At 43.2% G+C, this 24522-nt stretch overlaps 1 protein-coding gene across 2 annotated transcripts in view; it reads left to right on the forward strand.

Annotated features, from left to right (window-relative positions):
- Positions 1-24522, forward strand: part of ZFR2 (zinc finger RNA binding protein 2) — a 353820-nt gene that overhangs the window by 67315 nt on the left and 261983 nt on the right. Inside the window, exon 3 of one of the 2 annotated variants that reach the window (XM_033954204.1) lies at positions 9579-9696. In XM_033954204.1, coding sequence (XP_033810095.1) covers positions 9579-9696 — 118 coding nt within the window. The remainder of the gene's footprint in view (positions 1-9578; positions 9697-24522) is intronic. The other variant, XM_033954205.1, reaches the window with a different exon arrangement.

Raw genomic sequence — 24522 nt, forward strand, 5'->3', positions numbered from 1 at the left:
ACCACTCTCTGCTCATCTGGTGGTTTCCAGATTTATGAAAGGACTTTTCAATGTCAAACCTCCTCTCAAACCGCCTCCAGTGGTTTGGGACCTCAATGTTGTTCTTGCTCAATTGATGAAGCCTCCATTTGAACTGTCTACGGCTCATCTGAAGTATCTCACTTGGAAAGTGGTGTTTCTTATTGCCCTCACTTCTTTTTTTATGTTTTAGTTTTTTATTCATTTTTCATATATATAACAACAAGTGTATCACATAAATTTATACAATTTCATTGAGTACACACTTGATAATCCTTCATAGATCATTGTAAATACAACATATTATTATATAATACTGTATTATAATATTGAAAAAGCATATCATACTTAATAAGTATACCAACTATTACTCTAATTATAAATCCACCCCCTCCCCTTCCTTTGAAAATTGCATACAAGATATGCAATGATGAATGATGTAATGCAATATGACAAGATATAATGATGAATTGTTTATATTATGATATGAATAAAATAAACCCACCCACACCCCTCTTATCCAATATCTTATTATGGGAGAATTGAATCATTCATTGCAAAAGTCTGTTAATGGTCCCCAAATCTTCTTAAACTTATCTATATATCCTCTTTATGTTGCAAATGTACACTCCATTTTATATATATGGCATACTGAATTCCACCAAAAGTTATAATTTAACCTGTCATAGTTTTTCCAATTGTGTGTTATTTGTTGAACTGCAACTCCAGTTAATATAAATAAAAGTTTGTTGTTATTTGAAGAGTCAGTGAGCTGCAAGCTTTAGTTGCTGATCCACCTTTCACTGTGTTTTATCATGACAAAGTGGTCCTTTGTACTCATCCTAAATTCCTCCCTAAAGTGGTTTCAGAATTTCATCTCAACCAATCCATTATTCTTCCAGTGTTCTTTCCAAAGCCTCATTCTCATCCTGGAGAATCAGCTCTTCATACTCTGGACTGTAAACGTGCTTTGGCCTTCAATTTGGAACGCACCAAACCACACAGAACTGCTCCTAAAACAAGTTGGGACATCCAATCTCTAAACGTACCATCTCCAAGCGGATGGCTGCTTGTATCTCTTTTTGCTATGCCCATAAGGTCAGAGCAATGGCAGCTTCAATAGCTTTCCTCAGATCTACACCTATTGAGGAAATTTGCAAAGCTGCTACTTGGTCCTCGGTTCATACTTTCACTTCTCACTATTGTTTGGATGTTTTCTCCAGACGGGATGGTCATTTTGGCCAGACAGTATTACAAAATTTATTCTCCTAAATTGCCAACGCTCCCACCATCCCATATGTGAGAATAGGCTGCCTGCTTGTCCTGGGATAAAGCACAGTTACTTACCGTAACAGGTGTTATCCAGGGATAGCAGGCAGCTATTCTCACAACCCACCCACCTCCCCTGGTTGGCTTCTCTGCTAGCTTTTTGAACTGAGGAGACGTGCCCTGTGCTGGGTGGGAGGGCACTCGAGCATGCGCGGTGCGGCTGATTTGAAACTTCTAGTTTCTACAAGCAAGTCTGCTTGCGAGGCTTCCGCATCGAGGCTCCATTGGTGACATCACTCATATGTGAGACTAGCTGCCTGGATAACTGTCCCTGGATAACACCTGTTACGGTAAGTAACTGTGCTATATGGTGTATTGATTTGACTTCAGCTATAACTAATTTGTTCTGATCTAGAAGTCTGCTCAGCCTCTGCTGTGGTTATCAGTAGATGAATAATCTTCATTATTTCCCTGCTTTTTCAGAGATGCAGGAGGTCAAGGGTCTAGAAAGGTTTCTTGGTGAATTTCTACTCCATGGCAGCATTTTAAGATATTCCTTCATTCTGTTACATAAACACAGGTCTGTACGTTAGGCAATCAATGCATGCATGCAAATTGTTGCAGAAGGGTGTCAATCACGTCTTTCAGCTCTTCCTCCTTCACCAGTGGAGTATAGTGCCCTTTTCAGTTTTTCCTTGTGCAAATGAACTGTTGTGTTCTAATCTGCTCTGTTTGGATTTTATTATTTTCTGGTATTTTTCTTCTGTTTTGGGAGGCTTTGGTGTCAAGAGGACTTCATTTTTGTGGCTATTCTGCCTGGGAGAGGATGCAGTCTCTGCAAGGGCAGGCTGTAGCTCACAGGGCAACCCCCAGGTGTACCTGTTGACCCAGCCTGCTTTGTGCTTCTTTGAGGCTCAAGATCCATTCCCCTGGGAATTGGCTCACTTTTGATTTATCAGAGGCTTTACTGTAGGCTGTGGGGTCCCTGTGTGAATCCCTTTGGGTTTCAGGGAACGGCTGTGTTTTAATCTCCTCCTATCACGCCACGAGAATCTGTGGGGATGGAGTCCTCAATCAGCATCTATCTGATTGGTAGCCCAAAGATGTGCAGACTAGGAGGAGAACAGAATGAAAAACTGTTAAGATTTTTTGAAGAAAAAATGTGATTTATATTGTAGTTAAATCTGTGGAATCTTGCTATCCATCCCACTAAGCCAGGATTAAACCTGGCTGATAAATGAGTGTGTGTGAAAATGAGTGTGTGTGATAGCTCTAAGTATCTGAGGCAAAAGTATTTTTTTAAGCATCTTGATACATATGTTTACTTAACAAGTGCATACTTGTAGTAGCTTCTCTTTTCATTTAAAATTTTTTTTATTGAAGTTTAACATATAACAAGTGATTAAATAAAATACAATGAGATTTTACAGAACAAATGATTTATAAATGAAAAACATAGATGCAGAGAAGACTAAAAGCATCTATGTAGACAATTTTAAATATACATGTATAGCCATACAATTAGGTAAAGACTAAAGATTAGATAAGATTCGATTAGAACTCATTTTAGTAAATTAAGCATCACAAGCAATAAGTAAAACATTGTTAATTTTAAAGTTCCTATTAGTAAGGGAATTTGCTTTGCATTCATGTTTATGAATCATTACATTACGTTAGTGATTTTTATTCCGCCATTACCTTGTGGTTCGAGACTGTAGCCCACCAAAAAGAGGTGTTTAATAATCGAGCTGACTTCCAGTGTGAAAGAATCATTTGCAGAGTAAGAGCCATAAGAATATCAAGTAACTTAGAATGCCATTTGTCCAGTACATTAGGCAAAGCAAAAGAACGAAAGAGAACAATATCAAAAGATAACCGAGAAGAAATAGGAAATATAGTGCATATGGTTTTCCATACTGATCTCCAAAATGGTTGAATATTTGGGCAGTCATAAATCATATGCTTAAGGTCACCCAAATTTCCATTACAATGCCAGCATTTATTTGAATTCGTTAAATGGGCCCCATGTAGCTTGCTAGGAGTAATAGCTTCTCTTGCTAGTTGTTCTCTAGCACGTGGTGAGCTCTGTCAGAGATTGCTGCTTTATATTCCAAGTTATCTAGACCAGTGTTTCCCAATCCTGTCTTGGAGGACCACCAGCCAGTCAGGTTTTTGGGATAATCCTAATGAATATGTATGAGAGAGATTTGTATATAATGAAGGTGATAGGCATGCAGATCTGTTACATGCATATTCATTAGGGCAATCCTGAAAGCCTGACTGGCTAGTGGTTCTCCAGGACAGGGTTGGGAACCACTGATCTAGACTGCATCAAAGCGTAAGCCCAAGAACTGGTCTGGAACACAATAGAAATATGGTATTATCCCAGGACAAGCAGGCAGCATATTCTTGACTGATGGGTGACGGCACCGACGGAGCCCCGGTACGGACAATTTTAGAGTGATTGCACTCTAAGAACTTTAGAAAGTTCTAGCTAGGCCGCACCGCGCGTGCGCGAGTGCCTTCCCGCCCTACAGAGGCGCGCGGTCCCCAGTTTTCTTAATTCCGCGGAGCTAAGAAGACGCGTGTTTCCAACGGCTGTTGGAAGTTTTTTTCTATTTCACTTGCCTTCCCGCTCGCGCGTATTTTTTCTTCATATTTTATTTCTTTCCTTCTTATTTACCTTTTGTGTAAAAAAAAAAAAAAAAAAATCTTTTTATTTTTCATTTTTTTGTCGAATCTGACCCGGCGGGGCCTGTTGGCACCATCGAAGCCTCGGGCTTCGATTTTGCTACAGCAGTATTTCCCTTCATGCCCCCATCACCGGGTTTCAAAAAGTGTCAGCGGTGTGCACGACCTATCTCCCTCTCCGACCCACACAAGTGGTGCCTCCAGTGTTTGGGTCCAGACCATAGGGCTGAAACCTGCACCCGCTGTAGTTCTTTACAAAAAAGAACTTTAAAAAATCGACAAATTCAGCAGCGGATCCTTTTCGGTACCGCTATGGAAGTTGCACCGGTATCGACGTCGACGACTTCCTCCAAATCGACTCCGACTACCTCGGCACCGCCAGATCCATCGTCGGTGTCGACTCCTGTAGGTAAGCCGGCTAAGAAGCCTTCCCCTACTGTTCTAGGCCCGCCAGTCGAGCATGCAGTGAGCCAAGTCCTGCAGACTGAGCGCCGGCCCCGTAAACGCTCCGCTCCCATTGAAGTCTCTGCCTCGTCATCGGCATCGACTTCTCCCGAGCGTCGAGCGGCACCGAAGGTACCGAGCAAGAAAAAACCGGTACCGGTGCCATCGGGACCAACGTTGGATGAGCGCATTGCCTCTATCCTCCAGGTCCAGCTTAAGCAGCAACTTCAACAGTTGCTCCCGGCTCTATTGTCTCCGAACCTTCCAGTGTCGGTACCGACTGAGCCGTCGGTGCCGTCTGTCGAACAGCCTCTTTTATTGTCATCGACTGTTTCGGCACCGCAAAAATCTTTGTCCATGCCTGTTCTGTCAGCAGAACCAAAACGGCGTGCTACTCCTACGGTGTCGGAGCCGGTACTGTTCTCTGAACCCCGTACCGTTCTACATTCTCAAGGTACCGTCTCCACTCGGTCTGGTAAATCGGTACGCAAGACTAAACATACTGATACATCGACTCCACTTTCCCAGGGCCGTTTACAATCGGTACGGGACCCTGACTTGTGGGACGATTCAGATGATCCCCTCGGTACCGAGGAGGATTACACATCTGATGAGGAGGAACCATCGGTGCAGGATACTACTGCTAAGCCAGAGCACTCCTCCTTCACTAAATTTTTAAAGGAGATGTCAGACACCCTGTCTATTCCTTTAGAGTCTGACTCTAAAAAATCCAAGGCATTTTTGGATGCCTTGGATTTTGACCAACCTCCTAAAGAGTTTTTAAAGTTACCCCTCCATGACATCTTGAGGGAAACTTTTTATAAAAATCTTGAAACTCCTTTGACAATCCCAGGAGCCCCAAGAAAACTGGAATCTCTGTATAAAGTGATTCCAATACCTGGATTTGACAAACACCAACTTCCCCATGAATCTCTGTTGGTAGAGTCAACCCTAAAGAAATCTGCAGGAGCCAATATGTATGCCTCTGTCCCTCCTGGCAGGGAAGGAAAGGCCATGGACAAATTTGGAAAGCGTCTTTACCAAAATGCCATGCTGGCCAACCGCTCAGGTAATTACGCATTCCACTTTTCGTTTTACCTGAAGCATCTCATTCAACAGGTAACCTCTTTTCAAAAGTATATTCCGGACCGTAAACTTCCTGCTTTTCAGCAATGTACCTCTAGTCTTTTGCAACTCAGGAAGTTTATGGTCCGTTCTATTTATGATACTTTTGAACTGACGTCTCGTGCTACTGCTATCTCTGTAGCAATGAGAAGGTTGGCATGGCTGCGGGCCTCAGAACTGGACGTAAACCATCAGGACCGGCTTGCCAATGCGCCTTGCCTAGGGGATGAGCTGTTTGGAGAGTCCATGGATACCACCACACAAAAGCTCTCCGCCCATGAAACTAGGTGGGACACCTTGTTGAAAAACAAGAAGAAACCTCCTCCTCCTCGTCCATTCAGGCAACAATCTTCATATCAAAGGAGGTTTTCTGCTCGACCGGCTCAGCCTCATCCTCCTCAACCTCGCAGACAGCGTCAGCAGCAGCAACAGGCTCGTCAACAACAGCAGCCTACTGTCAAACCGGCTACTCAACCTAAGTCGACACAGCCCTTTTGACTCCTTTCTCCAGAACATTGCCAGTCTTCCTCCCTCATGTCCCCTACCTCAGCCCATAGGAGGTCGACTACAAGTTTTTCTATCTCGCTGGGAAGCAATCACCTCCGACCAGTGGGTACTTGCTATCATCGCCCACGGCTACTCCCTAAATTTTCTGACTCCTCCACCTCTAAGTCTGCCAAAAGAGTCTGCTTCCAACAAGGCTCAGTCCCTCCTCCTCGCTCAGGAGGTTCAATCCCTCCTTCTTCTCAATGCCATTGAACCAGTTCCTCTGGACCAGCAAGGCCTGGGATTTTATTCCCGGTACTTTCTTGTCCCCAAAAAGACCGGAGATCTCAGACCAATTTTAGATCTCAGGGATCTCAACAAATGTCTGGTCAAGGAGTAGTTCAAGATGTTATCTCTTGCCACCCTATACCCTCTTCTTTCTCAGGAAGACTGGCTATGTTCCCTCGATCTCAAGGAGGCGTATACTCACATTCCAATTCATCTGATGTCCAGACAATATCTTCGCTTTCTTGTCAATCAACATCATTACCAATACAAGGTGCTACCCTTCGGCCTAGCCTCCTCGCCCAGGGTATTCACCAAATGTCTGATTGTGGTCGCAGCTTATCTCCGCTCCCACAACTTTCAAGTCTTCCCTTACCTGGACGACTGGCTCATCAAGGCTTCTTCTCCTCAGTCCGTTCACAAAGCCACCGATCAGACCATTTACTTCCTTCGACTGTTGGGGTTCGAAATCAATCTACCCAAGTCGCACCTCATTCCAACTCAGCGACTTCAATTCATTGGAGCCATTCTGGATACTGTTCAGATGAGGGCGTTTCTTCCTCCAAACCGCCTTCACACCATTCTTCATCTCTGTCAGCAGGTGTTCCAGCAACCTTCCATCTCTGCGAATCACATGATGGTGCTCTTGGGACACATGGCCTCCACAGTACATGTCACTCCCTTCGCACGTCTCCACCTGCGTACTCCTCAATGGACCCTAGCGACTCAGTGGTCACAAGCGACGGATCCTTGTTCACGACACATATCTGTGACCTCGTCTCTTCGACAGTCGCTTCTTTGGTGGTTGAAATCATCAAATCTATCCAGAGGTCTACTGTTCCATCTACCTCCTCATCAACTGGTCATCACCACGGATTCCTCCCCCTATGCATGGGGAGCTCACTTGAACGAGTTCCAAACTCAGGGGTTTTGGACCACCCAGGAAAAGAAACACCACATCAATTTCCTGGAACTCAGAGCGATGTTTTACGCCCTCAAAGCTTTCCAACATCTCCTTTTTCCTCAGGTTCTTCTCATTTGCACAGACAACCAAGTTGCAATGTACTACATCAACAAACAGGGAGGGACGGGATCCCGTCCCTTATGTCAGGAAGCTCAAAGGATTTGGACCTGGGCGACTGCTCGTCACCTATTCCTGAAGGCAGTCTACATCCAGGGGGAACAGAATTGCTTAGCAGACAATCTCAGCAGAATCCTTCAACCTCACGAATGGACTCTCGATCCCTCGACTCTCCAGTTCATTTTCTCTCAATGGGGCACTCCTCAAGTGGATCTTTTTGCAGCTCCCCACAACCATCAACTGCCCCTGTTTTGCTCCAGACTTTACTCTCCTCACCGTCTGGAACCCGATGCATTTCTCCTAGATTGGACCAATCTCTTCCTTTATGCATTCCCTCCTCTTCCGCTCATGCTGCGCACCTTATTCAAGCTCAAGAGGGAACAAGCCACCATGATTCTCATCGCTCCACGGTGGCCCAGACAACATTGGTTTTCCCTTCTACTTCAACTCAGTTCCAGGGAACCCATACCTCTTCCTCTGTTTCCTTCACTGCTTACACAGAATCAGCAAACACTGCTTCATCCCAACTTACAGTCTCTGCACCTGACAGCTTGGTATCTCTCGGGCTGACTCCAGCTCATGCTCTCCTTTCTCAGCCTGTCCGTTCTATTATTGATGCCTCCAGGAAACCGTCTACTCTTCAATGTTACCAACAAAAGTGGTCTCGATTTTCTTCCTGGTGCCTGTTACATCACCATAATCCCATATCTACAGCAGTGGGACTGGTGTTGGACTATTTATTGTCCTTATCTGACTCTGGTCTTAAATCCTCTTCAATAAGGGTCCACCTTAGTGCCATTGCAGCTTTTCATGAGCCGATTCATGGAAAACCCCTCTCAGCTCATCCCTTAGTTTCAAGGTTCATGAAGGGTCTTTTCAATGTGAAACCACCTCTTAAAGCCCCTCCTGTTGTATGGGATCTGAATGTGGTTCTTTCTGCGTTGATGAAGCCTCCGTTCGAGCCGTTGGCCTCAACGCATTTTAAATTTTTAACTTGGAAAGTGGTCTTTCTAATAGCTCTCACTTCTGCCAGGAGGGTCAGTGAGCTCCATGCACTGGTGGCGGATCCACCTTTCAATGTTTTTCACCATGATAAGGTCGTTCTCCGCACACATCCCAAGTTCCTTCCTAAGGTTGTGTCTGAATTTCATCTTAACCAATCCATCGTTCTACCTGTTTTTTTCCCAAAGCCTCATTCTAATCCAGGTGAACAGGCTTTGCATACCTTGGATTGTAAACGTGCTCTGGCTTACTATCTTGATCGCACCAAACCTCACAGATCATCTCCTCAACTGTTTTTGTCATTTGATCCTAACAAGTTGGGTCATCCTGTATCTAAACGCACTCTGTCCAATTGGCTTGCTGCTTGCGTTTCTTTTTGTTATGCTCAGTCCGGCCTGACACTGGAAGGTTCTGTCATGGGCCACAAAATTAGAGCTATGGCAGCGTCTGTAGCTTTCCTCCGTTCCACTCCTATTGAGGAAATCTGCAAGGCTGCTACTTGGTCCTCAGTTCATACTTTTACATCTCATTATTGTCTGGATGCATTCTCCAGACGGGATGGACACTTGGCCAATCTGTTTTACAAAATTTATTTTCATAATGGCCAACCTTCCCTCCATCCCTCTTTTTGTTAGCTTGGAGGTCACCCATCAGTCAAGAATATGCTGCCTGCTTGTCCTGGGATAAAGCACAGTTACTTACCGTAACAGGTGTTATCCAGGGACAGCAGGCAGATATTCTTGCGTCCCTCCCACCTCCCCGGGTTGGCTTCTTAGCTGGCTTATCCTAACTGGGGACCGCGCGCCTCTGTCGGGCGGGAAGGCACTCGCGCATGCGCGGTGCGGCCTAGCTAGAACTTTCTAAAGTTCTTAGAGTGCAATCACTCTAAAATTGTCCGTACCGGGGCTCCGTCGGTGCCGTCACCCATCAGTCAAGAATATCTGCCTGCTGTCCCTGGATAACACCTGTTACGGTAAGTAACTGTGCTTTTTGGCACAGTCTGTTTGGTTATACTGTATTGTATCAAACATTAATTATGGAGGTTCAGATGTACATTTTAGTTTAGTGAAGCATTCTTTTCAATGGGGAGAATATGGCCACAAATAACTTAAAGTACTGAAAGATTTTATAATCCTCATTCTTAAGTAATCGCATGTCTGTCCTGTTGTTTTGTAAGCAGGATACTTACAGCTATGGGCGCTCTGTGTCTACAAGCAGTTATGAGAATAAGCAGTATTATCAGCCAGCTGCCTCTCAGTCTCAACACTCATCTACAGATTCCTACTACCAGTCAGGTAGGTGAAAAAGGACCCTGGATTGAAGGGAAGGGGAGGGTGTGAAAGTGACCAGCATTAGTTACTATGCCTCCATGGTAGACTACTTTTCAACTATTGAAACTGTCTAGCTGCAGTGTGCTCCCTTGGAATAAGTCGCTCCTTTTGTGTTCCTTATGTTTTTTTAATGTTCTAGGCCCATAGTTGAGCACCATAATCTTCCAGCATTATAATGGAAGCTTGTATCTGATGTCTGCTGTAAGCAAATAGCACCAAAGAAGCTTGAGTAAACTTTATAATTGCAATATGATTAATTTTCTGTCCTCACCAAAGGAATTAATGAGCAAAGTTATGTACAGTGATATGAAAAATATTCCCCTACCTGCTTCTGATTTCCCATATTATTGCATGTGTCATACTGAATGTTTCTGATCTTTAAATAAAATGTAATTTTAAACAAAGGGAATCTGAATAAACAAATAATAATGAAAAAAATGTCATTTATTTAAAACAGTTATCCAAGATGCATGTAAAAAAGTAAATGCCCCCTTAGTTAATCAACAAATTGAGTAAATTTAATCGATATGATACAGCTGGTTTGAACACAGCTAAGCTTCATTGCAGCCAACCCTTTTGAATCTAAATGTTATTATATATTGAATACCTTACTATAAGAGTGAAGTCATCACAAAATTTTGACAAGGACACAATGCCATGACCAAAGGAAATCCCAGAAGAGACGAGAAAAAAAAAGTTGTTCGGTCTGGAAAGGGTTACAAAGCCATTTTTAAAGTTCTGGGACTCCCTCAAAAGACAGAGAGCCATTATATCTAAATTAAGAAAATATGGTGCATCTTTCAGAAGTTGCCAGCCAGCCAAAATTATTCCAAGGTTGTAGTGATAACTCATCAGAAGCATGTCCAAAGAAACGCAGCCCTCTCTAGCCACAACCAAGGTCAGTGTTCATGATGGGAGTGTAGCAGGGCAGAAACCTCTGCTATCCTTTTGGAGGGGTGTAGCTGCAAAGCAATCTAAGTACACTGTTCATAGTTTGAAATGTATTTAGCAGTCTAAAATGATAGATAAAATAGAAGTCACAAGTATTAAGAATAAACAAAAAGAAGAAGAAAAAGATCACAAAATAGTATTTAATAAGTTTCCAGTTAAAAAATGCTAACAGGCCTAATGAGGAGTCCAGCCAGCGTGAGTCTTGCGACCCAGCTGGTATTCTGAAGCACTTGTATTTTTCTAGCCAAATTTGAGTATAATTTTTACTAAGCACTTTGGTGAATGAATAATTTGAGTTCATTTTGAACAAAATTGGTGACAACACATAGTATTTTGTTTGACAAAATTATATAAGAAGCATTTGGTTGCAGTTATTGCTGAAGGTGATGCAACCAGTTATTACAATTATTAAATTTAAGGGGGCAGTTACTTTTTCCACATCATCCACTACCAAAACCATCTTCTCTTGGCACTCCACCCTACAAAGACCCCTGACCCCAAAATCCACCCACCACACCAGTGGTCTTACATGGATCTCATCTGAACCCCATCCCCATTCTTAGGTTCAAGTTAGAGAATGACATGGGGGAAAAAGTCTGTCCCTGTCACTGCCCTGTCCCTGGACCACCATTCCCTTCACTGCCCCATCCCTGCAGCATCTATACAAACCTCAGTACTGCAATATTTAGTTTATTCCTTCCTTATAAATCAAAAGGTCTGGCTGCTGAACTAGAGAAAGAGATGTTCAGCTGTCAGGGCTTTGTCTATAAATTTTTATCAACACAACTAATATACTACTTTATCCTAAAGCAAAAAAAAGGAAATAAATAGAAATTTTTTTTTCTACCTTTGTTGTCTGGTTTCTGTTTTCTTCATTTTCTCATTCATTTCCTTCCGTCCACTGTCTGTCTTCTCTCAGCGTCTTCCATTTGCTTGTTACTGTGCCTCTCCCTTCACCCCCCCAATTGGTCTGGCACCCATCTTCTTTCCTCTGCTCCACCCATAGTCTGGCATCTCTTGTCTTCTCCCCACTGTCTTCTGTATTTCCCTTCCAGCGTCTTCTCCCCACCACCACCCTTCCCTCTCATCACCTCACCACCCTTCAGCACCCCCTTGCACAGCCCGAAAATCCCCTTCCCCCTTTACCTTCGCAGCGCGTTAGTAAAGTAAGTTGCTCATGCTGGCCGAGCTTGCCTGCCTGCAGTCGCGTGTGTGTGAGCGGAAGCTTCTCCTTTGATGCAACTGGAAGTTGTGTCAGAGGAGAAGCTTCCACCCACACACACATGACTGCAGGCAGGCAGGCTCGGCAGGCTTGAGCAACTTACTTTACTAATGTGCCGCAAAGGTAAGGGGGGAGGGAGGAAGATAGATTTGGTAGCTAGGAAGGAGGGATGGGGCCGCGCACGATCCCTCCCTTAACTGCGTGGACAAGGCCATTCACCACTCCACGGGGCGGTGGATGGCCTTGTCCCTGTGCCCGCAGTGAGTGCTTCCCCCCCAACCATTTTGGCGGGTTACCCATGGCTAATTGCGGATAACAGCCACCGTGTCATTCTCTAGTTCAAGTGCACTACCAGCAAAAGACAGCTTAAACAATACCTAGAAATCACACCAATCTAAAGCTTATTGCAAAAACAAATCATCCAAAGGAAGATAAAGCCTTTACTCCGGTCCCCTGCATGTATGTCAATGCAAGATTAGTGGAAAACAAACTGTCCCTTCTAAACGAACTGATCTCGACAAAGACCTGGAGCTAGCCTTTCTCGTTGAAACATGCCTAAAAGAACCAAACAGTCCAGAACTGCCCCACCTCTGTCCACCAGGATATATCATCATCCAAATTCTTAGAATAAACAGGCGTGAGGATGGCGTAGCCATAATCTACATCTACAAGAACACATACAATATCACCCTGATGGATTCCACCCATCTCGATCTTGAATATATAACATGGAAGATGGAAGACAAGCCCAACTCCACTGTGAACAACATTGGTATCCTACTGGTATACAGACCACCCAACTCCCAATCAAGTGCAAATACAAAATTGCTAGAAATAATATCAAGCCTTGCCTGCCAATATTCTTGGGGATATCAACATAACTCTTGAGTCCTCCAGCAATAATGATGCCAAAACTTCAAAAAAATGCTAGAAGATAACCAAATCACTATCGTGCCAACAGGCCCCACACATGAAAAAGGTCACACTCTAGTCTTACTTGCATCCACACCCTCCAGTCTCACCTTCAACATCAAATGGACCCTGGTCCCCTGATCAGACAACTAGCTCCTCAACTTTAACCGGAACCTCGTAGTAGGAAGTCAGAATCACAAAACCCCCAAAAGAGAAAAGCTGGCACAAAGAAAAATAAATCCTACCATTTTCTGGAACAAAGTTACTGAGTCCTTGACTACCCCATTGGACTGCATGAATACAATGCTATCGAGCTGGAACACAACCATTACAAACACCCTAGATGCCCTTGTCCCTCAACACCCTCGCAAAATAAAACAAAACCTCCCCCTGGTTTACTGAAAACCGAAAAACAATTGTGCCAAAGGCTAGAACGTAAATGGTAGAAGAGTAAAATCACCTGACTACAAAACACAATGGAGGATGGCAATAAATAAATACAAATACAGCATCTCTGAAGCTAAGAAGAGCTACTACGCCAGTGAAATAGAACAGGGTTTCTCAACGTGCTGTGCGCATACCCAGGGGGTACATGGGCAGCTCGTTGGGGGTATGCGGGCTGACCACCGCCTGACTGCTGCCGCCGCAACTGCAGGAGGGGAAGGGCCAGGAGCATGCAGCGATTGCATGCTGTTGGCCCACAAACCTTCCCCGACGTCAATTCTGACAGGGGAAGGCTTGTGGCCCAGTGGCGTGCAATTGCTGCATGCTCCTGGCCCTTCCCTTCCTGGATTTTCTGCAGCTGTGGGTGGTGAGCAGTGGTGGACTGTGGGGGGGGGGGGAGGAAGAATTGGCGACGGGTAGGCCAGGCTTCGACCACACAGGCAGACTGGCTTCGGCGTGGCAGAGAGGAAGGCAGGCTGGCTTTGGGGGAGGGTTGGGACAAAGGCTGGGAGGCAATGAGGGGGACATAGGAAGGAGGGAGGGAGAAGGAAGGAGAGAGAGAGGTAGAGAAAGACTGGGAGGGGAGGGTGGTTGTAAGCAGAAGAAAAACAGAGAGAAAGGACTGGACCAAAGGGGAAAGACAGGAGGTAGATGCTGGATTATGGGAGGTGCTGACAGAGGGGGAGAGACCCTGAGGAAGAACAGAGAGATGTACGATCATAACAGAGGAGGGAGAGAAAGACCTGGATCCAAAGGGGATAGGGCTAGATTGTGAAAGACATGTTGGATATGAAAGAAATATTGCATGCACAGTCAGAAGGAAGTGCAACCAGAAACTCATGAAATCACCAGACAGCAAATAATAATAACTTTATGTTTTTAAGATGATGTTATAAGAAATACAAGTGATGTTTTTAAGGTTAAATGGTGTAATATTGTGTCCTTGATGTAAGATGGAAAAATGAATAAAGAATTTGAAAAAAAAAACAAAAAACAAACTTTATTTTCTATACCGCCAACACCCAAAGAGTTCTAGGCGGTTTACAAGTAGAACTGGACATTCAGTGATGAGATACAAATATGTAAAAAGCACAGATACAGTAAAAGGTAGGAAAATGATTTTATTTTCAATTTAGTAATCAAAATGTCAGTTTTGAGAATTTATATCTGTACTATATTTGCCTATTTTTCTATAGTTGTTACTGAAATGACGTTGCATATTTTAAAGTCATCTGCCTTGACATCTTTGAAAAACCCCTGAATATAAATGATAATTAATATTTTCTCTGTGTACAGTGTGCTTTTAAAAAAAAAAAAAATTGGATACCTTTATGTATTAATAAGATTATATTGTGTGCATATGAAAAATGGATGGAAGAAATTGCATTACAATTAGTATTATTATGGGGGTGGAGTCGGGCGGAGTTTGGCTGGGGTACTTGGTTGGTATTTGTTAGTCTTAGGGGGTACTTGGCTTAAAGGTTTGGAAACACTGAAATAGAAAACAAAACATTAGACAACAAGAAACTGTTTAATCTTGTACGGCATTTGACACCTCCCCAAAACAGGACACCACAGGTTACCACAATCAACCAACAGCCCAAGACCTTGCTGACTTCTTTCTCAATAAGATCAAATCAGTCTAAACATAAGTTGCCAAAATGACCATCACCCAAAATCTAAAGCACCACACACACGAAAATCCCATAGAACCCTGCAATGCTGACTGAATATGGAATTCTATTACCTCATTATCAACCTCTGAGAGAAAAGAACTACTAAACAAGCTATCCACCTGTTGCAGTGCCTTGGACAACTGTCTCTCCTACCTCTTCTCTACTGCACCTGATATAATCACCACTTGGATTACCCAGCTCCTAAACTTAATTCTAAACCAAGGCAAACTTCCAGAAGAAATGGGAAAAACAGCACTCGCGCCAATATATAAATCACCGAATGCAGACCTCTCCACTCCCTCTAACTATAGACCCATTGCTGGCATTCCCATACTTGCTGAACTCCTAGAAACCCATGTAAGCAAACAACTTTCAACATATATTGAACAATACTCCTGCTTACAGCCCTTGCAATTCGGATTCTAATTGCAGCACAGAACCTCTAACCCTGACCATGAAAATCAAGCAGTTATTAAGCATAGGTCAGCCAGCAGCCCTTCTCCAATTTGACATCTCCGCTACCTTCAACTCGGTGGATCACCACCTCCTCCAAAATAGGAGTGACAGATACTGCACTAAATTGGTTTTAAAGAATGTCTCATAAAAAGAGAATACCTCGTCAAGAAAGATGACACTGGAAGGCCTTCTCAGGGCTCTCCACTATCCCCAATACTATTTAACCTATTTATGAGTTCACTTGGAAATACTACCATATGCAATACTTGGGAAATACATATGCAGATGACATTCTTCTCCTCATCCCAATAACTAGCAACCAATCTGACAAAGCCCCAAAAATCTCGGACAACATAAATAAAATACAAACATGATCAACAAACTAAAACTAAATGCATCAAAACCCAAAATTCTTTGGTTTCATACTACACAACAAACAGCTATGACAAACATCACTCTCCAAGTAGGTAACACTCTTGCAGTAGACAAATCCTTCAAAGTTCTAGGCTTTATTTTAGACTCCATTCTATCCCTGGTGCTGCAAATCTCTAACCGCTAGAGGAAAACCTTCACTATGAGACAACTAAGACTCATCAAACCATGCTTCCATTAACAACACTTTGCCCTGCTCATGCAGATGCTGATCCTCTCACAACTAGACTACTGGTACTCCATCTATGTTGGTATCAACATTACCCTTATCCGCAAACTGCAGCTCATACAAAACATGGCAATAAGACTCATATTCAGGCTGGCTATCTGTCTCATTTCAAATATAATTCAAAATATCCTGCATTATGCACCTCATACTCAATGGAAGCTCTGCCGCATCACTAATTCACTTATTCACCATGGCATGGTCCATTTCACCCAGAAATCTCGACAGTGCATTTGAATATCCCTACAACAAAAAAACCTCAAGTATAAATGCGTATTCCACTCGGTGTTCACATTCTCTGGTATGAAAGCATGAAACGACCTCCCAACAACCATCAGATCTGAATCAAATTACTTCACGTTTCGCAAGAAACTAAAGACCTTTCTTTTCAACTCCATAAACTCTACCGCTAGTTAATGACTGCAACAGACTGTAACTACCTCATGGCATCTCTCATAGAATTATATTAGCTTTCTTACTGTATGTAATCCTCCCCTATATGCTCAGTTAATGTACTTCCGCACCTCTAAGCTATACCAATTGCCTCTTTAAATGCAAGACATGACAATCTCTATCTCCCAAAACCCAAAGTCTTATAATCCAAGTTTCCAAGATAAATAAAAAATTTGCTATCCCGCACCTAGGGAGTTGGCCTTCAGAGTGGCTTACAATCTAAAAACCATATATAATAAAAATAAAATTCAAATTCACATGAAATAAAAGGAAAAAGGAAAGAACTACAATTGTAATAGGAAAAGTAGAAGGTAAACATATTAGGAGGATTTTTTCTGTTTAACATAATACCAGCAGCGCTGCCTAGTAATACCACAATTAATATTCATCAGAAAAAAGATACTTTTTCTGGTCTGTTTTAAACCTATCAATAGAGGTTATTAATTGAAGTGATAATGAAACATAGAAACATAGAAACAATAGACGGCAGATAAGGGCCCACGGCCCATCTAGTCTGCCCACCTTAATGTCCCTCCGCTACCTTTGCCCTGTGAATAGATCCCATGTGCCGATCCCATTTGGCCTTAAAATCAGGCACGCTGCTGGCCTCAATCACCTGTAGTGGAAGACTATTCCAGCGATCAACCACTCTTTCAGTGAAAAAGAATTTCCTGGTGTCACCTCGTAGTTTCCCGCCCCTGATTTTCAACGGATGCCCTCTTGTTGTCGTGGGACCCTTGAAAAAGAAGATATCTTCCTCCGCCTCGATGCGGCCCGTAAGATACTTGAACGTCTCGATCATGTCCCCCCTCTCTCTGCGCTCCTCGAGCGAGTATAGCTGTAATTTGTCAAGCCGTTTTTCGTATGGTAGATCCTTGAGTCCCGAGACCATCCGGGTGGCCATTCTTTGCACCGACTCCAGTCTCAGCACATCCTTGCGATAATGCGGCCTCCAGAATTGCACACAGTATTCCAGGTGGGGCCTCACCATGGATCTATACAATGGCATAATGACTTCCGCCTTGGTAAAGAATTCCAATACTTTGGACCATTAACAGAAAAAATAGCATCTCTGATGTGTTCATCCTATATCCCAATAATATGGAACTTTGAGGAGGAGTTTGTACACTGATCTTAAAGTTCTTACTGATGTATACAGGCTTAACAAATGTACAAGATAAGGTGGCTCTTCTGTGGTTAATACATTGAAAGTTATTAACAGTATATAATCTTATTAACAACACATAATGATAAACTACACAAAGCACACTGTATGTTTCTCAACAGTCATGCCTACCAGAACACAGATAACCCCTATGTCAGGGGTGCCCAATACGTTGATTGCGATCGACCGGTAGATCGGGAAGGCAATGCGAGTCAATGGCGGAGCCCATCCCGGGCTCCATGATAGACTCGTGTTGCCGTCCTGATCTATCGGGCCGATCAGCCTTCTTCTCCCCGACGTCCCCTACTGCCGCTCCAAGCTCTCCCTGCAGAAGCGTCGGACTTACCAGCATTCCACTCCCCGATGTCAATTCTGACATCAGAGAGGAAGTTCTGGGCCAGCCAATCGCTGCCTGGCTGGCCCAGAACTTCCTCTCCGACATCAGAATTGACGTCGGGGAGCGGAATGCTGGTCAGCGCGACACTTCTGCAGGGAGAGCTGGGGGCGGTGGTGGCTTGGGGGCCTGTTCCCCATTGGTGGTGGTGGCAAACCTAGTGGCTTGGGGGAGGGCAGGGAGAAAGAAAGAAAGGGGGGGGGCAAGGAGACAAAGAAAGAAGGGAAACAAAGAAAGGGGGAACAGGGAGACAGAAAGAAAAAGTTGGGGGAGAGAATGAGGTCTGGAGGAGAGAAAGCATACAGGAGGCTTAAAGAAGGGAAGAAATATTGGATGCACAGTCAGAAGAATAAAATGCAACTGATGAAATTACCAGACTGATGAAATTACCAGACAACAAAGATAGGAAAAATGATTTTATTTTCAATTTAGTGATCAAAATGTGTCTGTTTTGAGAATTTATATCTGCTGTCGATAGTTTGCACTATGGCTCCCTTTTACTAAATTGCAATAGCGGTTTTTAGCGCAGGGAGCCTATGAGCATCGAGAGCAGCCGGGGCATTCAGCGCAGCTCCCTGAGCTAAAAATTGCTATCGTGCTTTAGTAAAATTGGAGGGGGTATTTTTGTATGGTTGTTACTGAGGTGACATTGAATAGAGTCATCTGCCTTGACCTGATAATTAACATTTTCTCTGCCTTTCAGTGTGCTTTGTGTTTTTTAAAATTGTTGGTAGATTATTTTGACTTGGTCATTTTAAAAGTAGCTTGCAAGCCCAAAAAGTGTGGGCACTAGTGCTGCTCCCGATTCAGGAAAATAAATTTTGATTCGATTCAGCCCATGAATCGATTTTTCGATTCAATTTTCCTGCCCAATTGGGTGTTTGTTTGTTTGTTATTTTTTTTCAAACATCCTGGTGGGTTTATTTTATACCTAAAATAATATAACCCTGTGGTATTATCTATAAATACAAACAATAGGAGTAGAATACCACTCTATCAGACCCTACACCTCAGTATACTCGAACTTTTATTATATAATTTTTATAAGCTTTTTGTTAAACTTTTTTAGACATACAACTACATAGCCTCAGAAATGGAGCCTACGCATAGCAACACAGTCATCAACCGGGAAAATCTGCGTAGTACACATGCTCCTGCTCCAATCATTGGCTTCTAAATCTAATATTATCAAACGTCTTCTTTAATTATTTAACTTACTAAAACTTAATAGAGTAGCCCCACACCATTCAGTGCTATAGAATTAATGACATTAATCTGGGTACTCAATATCAACTACTGTGTGTAAAGTCCAAATTTGAAAAACTCGACCAAGCAACTTATCTTGTTAGTTGAGTGTTCTTCATTGTCGAAGTTTAAGCAATAAAATTTTCAAAACATTCCGTTCGCCAACGCGGCCAGCGTTTCGCGGGTATACTATACAACCGCTGCGTCAGGGCCATCGGAACATTCACACACACATCCTAAATACGTGTACTCAGTCAACGCTTTCCAAACAGCATTTTGAAAATTTTATTGCTTAAACTTCGACAATGAAGAACACTCAACTAACAAGATAAGTTGCTTGGTCGAGTTTTTCAAATTTGGACTTTACACACAGTAGTTGATATTGAGTACCCAGATTAATGTCATTAATTCTATAGCACTGAATGGTGTGGGGCTACTCTATTAAGTTTTAGTAAGTTAAATAATTAAAGAAGACGTTTGATAATATTAGATTTAGAAGCCAATGATTGGAGCAGGAGCATGTGTACTACGCAGATTTTCCCGGTTGATGACTGTGTTGCTATGCGTAGGCTCCATTTCTGAGGCTATGTAGTTGTATGTCTAAAAAAGTTTAACAAAAAGCTTATAAAAATTATATAATAAAAGTTCGAGTATACTGAGGTGTAGGGTCTGATAGAGTGGTATTCTACTCCTATTGTTTGGGTTTATTTTATAGCCTCTTCACCCCCTTTGCCTTCTCCTAACCACACTGGCGCTGTGGTGTAAACAAAATAAACAAACAAAAAAGACCTTCCTCTCTGTTAAATCCTAGCTCACGTTTGAGGTCTATCACCAGCCCTGGCAGGATACACGTTTCAAATCTGACATATTGTAATCACAAAACAGAAAATATAATTAGTTTTTCTACCTTTTGTCTTGTCATTATTCAAATCTTGTTGGTCCCAGGCTCTGGTTGTCTTCTGATAACTTGCTTGCCAGGGTCTCCTTCTTTCTGCATGCTAACCATCCATCTGCCATCTCCGTCTTCCCCTTCTGTTTCCCTTCCCTCCCCTGGAAGTCTGGCATCTTTCCTTTTTTTTCCTGTCCATCCACAGATCCACCTTTTCTCAACTACCCTTTCATCCAGCATCTCTCCCTCCTTCCCCACCACCCCAGGGTCCATCATGTCTCCCTTTCTGTTCCCAACTACCCTCCTATCCAGTATCTCTATCCCCCCTCCATACCATCCCTTGTGTTCAACTTCTCTCCTTTTGTGTTCCTTCCCTCCCTAAATCCAATTGTCCACCATATCTCTCCCTCTACTCTGTTTTATTTCTTCCCCCAAAATCCGGCATATGCACGTTTCTTTGAACCCCCTCCCTCCGTGTACTTCTACACCAGGGCTCCACTGAAGGCCTGCCTGTCCCCCCCTGAAGGCCTGTGCCACCATCCTTGAAGGCCTGTACCCCCCCTGCCTAGGCTACCCCACCATGCCCTGCCCCGCCCCGCCCGCATGTACCCATTTTCTTACTTCTTGTCCCCTTCTTGCTTCTTTACTTCTCCTCTTCACTGTTCTCTTTCCCTTTCTCCCACCAGACTTTTTTCTCTGCTTATTCCATCCCTCTCTCCAAATACTCTTTATCCTCTTTCCAACCCTATATTTCTCTTCCTGTCTCCTTTCTCATTCCCATCCTTTGTTCAGTACTTTTTCACTCCTTTATAGCCTAGTCCTATTGGCTATTCACTCCTTGCCTCCTTCCCATCAGCTCTCCTCTCAGGCTGCCTACACTTGATCTTTCTCTCTCTCTCTCTCTTTTTTTTTTTTTTTTTTAATCGTGCAGCAGTCTGATGGCAGCAGAAGAAATGCTGTGCTGCTGTGGGTCCAGTCTCATGGGAAGTGTTGCAGGATCCTCCTTTCCTCCCCCCGAAGCCTGCCTGCCTTCTCCCAAGCCGACCTGCCACTGGTTCTGCCTCCCGCCACTCACCCCCTGCCCGCCGCCGCTGCTAGCCGACTCCATTTAATACCTCCCCTGCTGCTGCCGCAACTCCAAAAGGGCCAGGCGTGTGCAGCGATAGCTCCCGGCAGTCCATAAGCCTTCCCCCGACATCAATTCTGACGGAGAGAAGGCTTATGGGCCGGCGGCGTGCAATTGCTGCATGCGCCTGGCTCTTTTGGAGTTGCGGTAGCGAGCGGAATTAAATGGAGCCAGCGGGCAGATTGCAAGCAGGCAAGGACCAACAGCAGCATTGTCTATAGAGGCAGAAGATATACACAGAAACACCACTGCCACCTGCACTCATCGTAGCAGCGCATCGGGCCCACCCTTTAATCTGGCCCTAAATGCGTGGCTAGGGGGGAAGCCGGAAACCATCACTTACTGATTGACCCTCCCCCTCCCCCGCTAAAGCAGGAGTGGCAGTGGCCGGCCAGCAAGAGGCAGCGCTGCCGCTCCTGCTTTAGGGGTCGAGGGGGGGGAGGGTCAGTAAGCGAATCAGGAGGCCGATTTTTTTTTTTTTTTTTTTTTAGTTTGGTTTGGTTTGGTTTTGAATCGATTTGAATCGGGCAGCACTAGTGGGCACCCTTGCCCTATGCAAATACGGGACCACAAGCTAAAAGTACTAATATATACAAATGAAACCCTAAGATGTAAGACTGCATGCAGAGAAATAGAAACAAATGCATTTCTTCCTGAACAGTGCAAAATATAGACAGCAGATGTAAATTGAAAATAAATTCTCAAAACTAAATTGTTGTTTTTTTTTGTTTAAATTATTTATTCATTTTTAAACTTTCATCAAGTGTACAAAAATTCATAATAAACATAATTAATTTAACCACTTGAACATCTTATCATTATAACCTATAAATACAAATGTAACCCACCCACCCTCCCTCAAAGCCCATAAATCATTATAAGATCATATACTTGAAACCCTCCCCCCACCCAATACTAAGTGGTGTATAATTAATAGAAAAATGGCATTTAATCATGACAAAAAGATGTTAATGGCTCCCATATTTTAATAAAATTTTTATAATTTCCCTTCTGTACCGCTAATGATCTTTCTATTCTATATATGTGACATAATGAATTCCATCAAAAATTAAAATTAAGCCTCTTATAATCTTTCCAATTATTAGTAATATGTTGGATGGTAACTCCCGTCATGATCATTAAAAGTTTATTATTAGACGATGATATCCGACTCTTTTTTCTTATAGACATTCCAAATATCACAGTATCATAAGATAACGCTACATGTTTTCCAATAAACAATTTACTTGATCCCAGATTGAGTACCAAAAGGCTAAGATATGGGGACAATAAAACAAAAGATGATCCAAAGTCCCTACATCCAGATTACAATGCCAGCATCTATTAGACAAGGAACTATTTAATTTTTGTAATCTAACTGGGGTCCAAAATTCTCTATGTAACAAAAAAAACCAAGTTTGTCTCATAGATGCTGACATTGTACATCTCATTTTCCAAGACCAAATTTGTGGCCATTGAGATGCTGAAATCTGATGCTTAATCTCAATGCTCCAAATATCCCTAAGACCATTTTTAGGTTTTTTAAAAAATCAAATCACTAATTGTTTTATACCACTGCGCGGCCTGGTGACCCAGAAAGTCCGCCTGAAAACATAAAAATTCCATACTGAACTGAGTATTAAGAGTTTTCCATTCAGGGAACCCTGCCTGAATGGCCTGCTTTAACTGCAACCAACGAAAACATTATGATTTATGAAGCCCAAATTTATGTTGCAATTGTGTAAAATCAAGCAGTTATTGTCTCAAAATTAAATTGAAAATAAAATTATTTCTCCTACCTTTGTTGTCTGGTGATTTTGTTTTTCAAACCATCTTTTCCCAGTCTCTGGCTGTACTTCCTTCTGTCTGCGCTCTTAACTGTGTATCCAAGGCCACCTTATCTATTTGCTGGTTTTCTCTTCTTTCTTTCTGCCATATATCCATCTTTAGCATTAACTTTGAACATTCAACTTTCTTCCATTTTTCTGCTTTCTTCTCAAAATCTATCTACTGCTTCAAGTGATGTTGTATATTAAATGATGATTTTATTGTACACTTGTTGAAAGATTTTTCTTTTTTTAATAAATCTTTATTCGTTTTCAAAAATTACAAGTGTACAATAATCCATCAGAAATATATTAATTAATCACTTGACAATCTTATTTGTAATCTTCCAAATACATAAATATAAAAGAATCCCACCCCTCCCTCCCATATACTAATAATTAACAATTATCAATTACTATCATTCATACTCCCACCCTCCCTCTATCTTTTCCAATACTGATGTGTTTAAGATGTCTGATCATTTGAATAAATAATCAATGGCCCCCAAATCTTTTTAAACTTATAATTACCTTGTTGTATAGCAAGCACCCTTTCCATTTTATAAATATGGCATACTGAATTCCACCAAAAAGTATAATTTAATTTAGTATAATCTTTCCAATTTCCTGTAATCTGCTGAATGGCAACCCCTGTTAATATTAATAAAAGTTTATTATTATTCGCTGAAATTTGGCTTTTAAATCTCATTGATGTACCAAATAATACAGTATCATATGAAAGGCCAACATTATTTTCTAACAAAGAATTAATTTGGGGCCAAATTACTGTATTTTCACATAGATAACGCGCACCCGTGTAAAACGCGCACACGGGTATAGCGCGCGAAAAACACAAATTTATGTACAGAAATTTTTGTATACCGCGCATGCTGCCCAACTCTCCCGTCGCTGCCCGACTCTCCTTTCACCCGCCCCGACTCTCCTCTGGCCACCCCGACTCTCTTTTCGCCCGCCCCGACTCTCCTCTCCCCCTTGAAGTCCTGTCCCCACCCTGAAAACCTGATGCCTCCCCCGACGTCCGAATCACCCCCCCCCTCGCAGCACCGCTCGCACCCCCACCCCGAAGGACCGCTCGCACGCACCCGCACCCCCACCCCGAAGGACCACTCGCACGCACTCCCACTCGCACCCGCACCCCCACCTTGAATGACCACTCGCACCCCCACAGCCTCCCGACCCCCCCCATCATGTAGAAGCTCCTACCGGTGTCCTGCTGCTTCGTCTTGGCGGTCCCGACTCCCCGACACGATCGGGGCAAGAGGGAGCTCAAGCCGTCTTGCCCCAGCCAACCGCGGCACCCCCGACACGATCGGGGCAAGAGGGAGCTCAAGCCCTCTTGCCCCCCCCGACTC

This window comes from Geotrypetes seraphini, chromosome 8 (assembly GCF_902459505.1).
Source record: "Geotrypetes seraphini chromosome 8, aGeoSer1.1, whole genome shotgun sequence".
Lineage (NCBI taxonomy): Eukaryota > Metazoa > Chordata > Amphibia > Gymnophiona > Dermophiidae > Geotrypetes > Geotrypetes seraphini.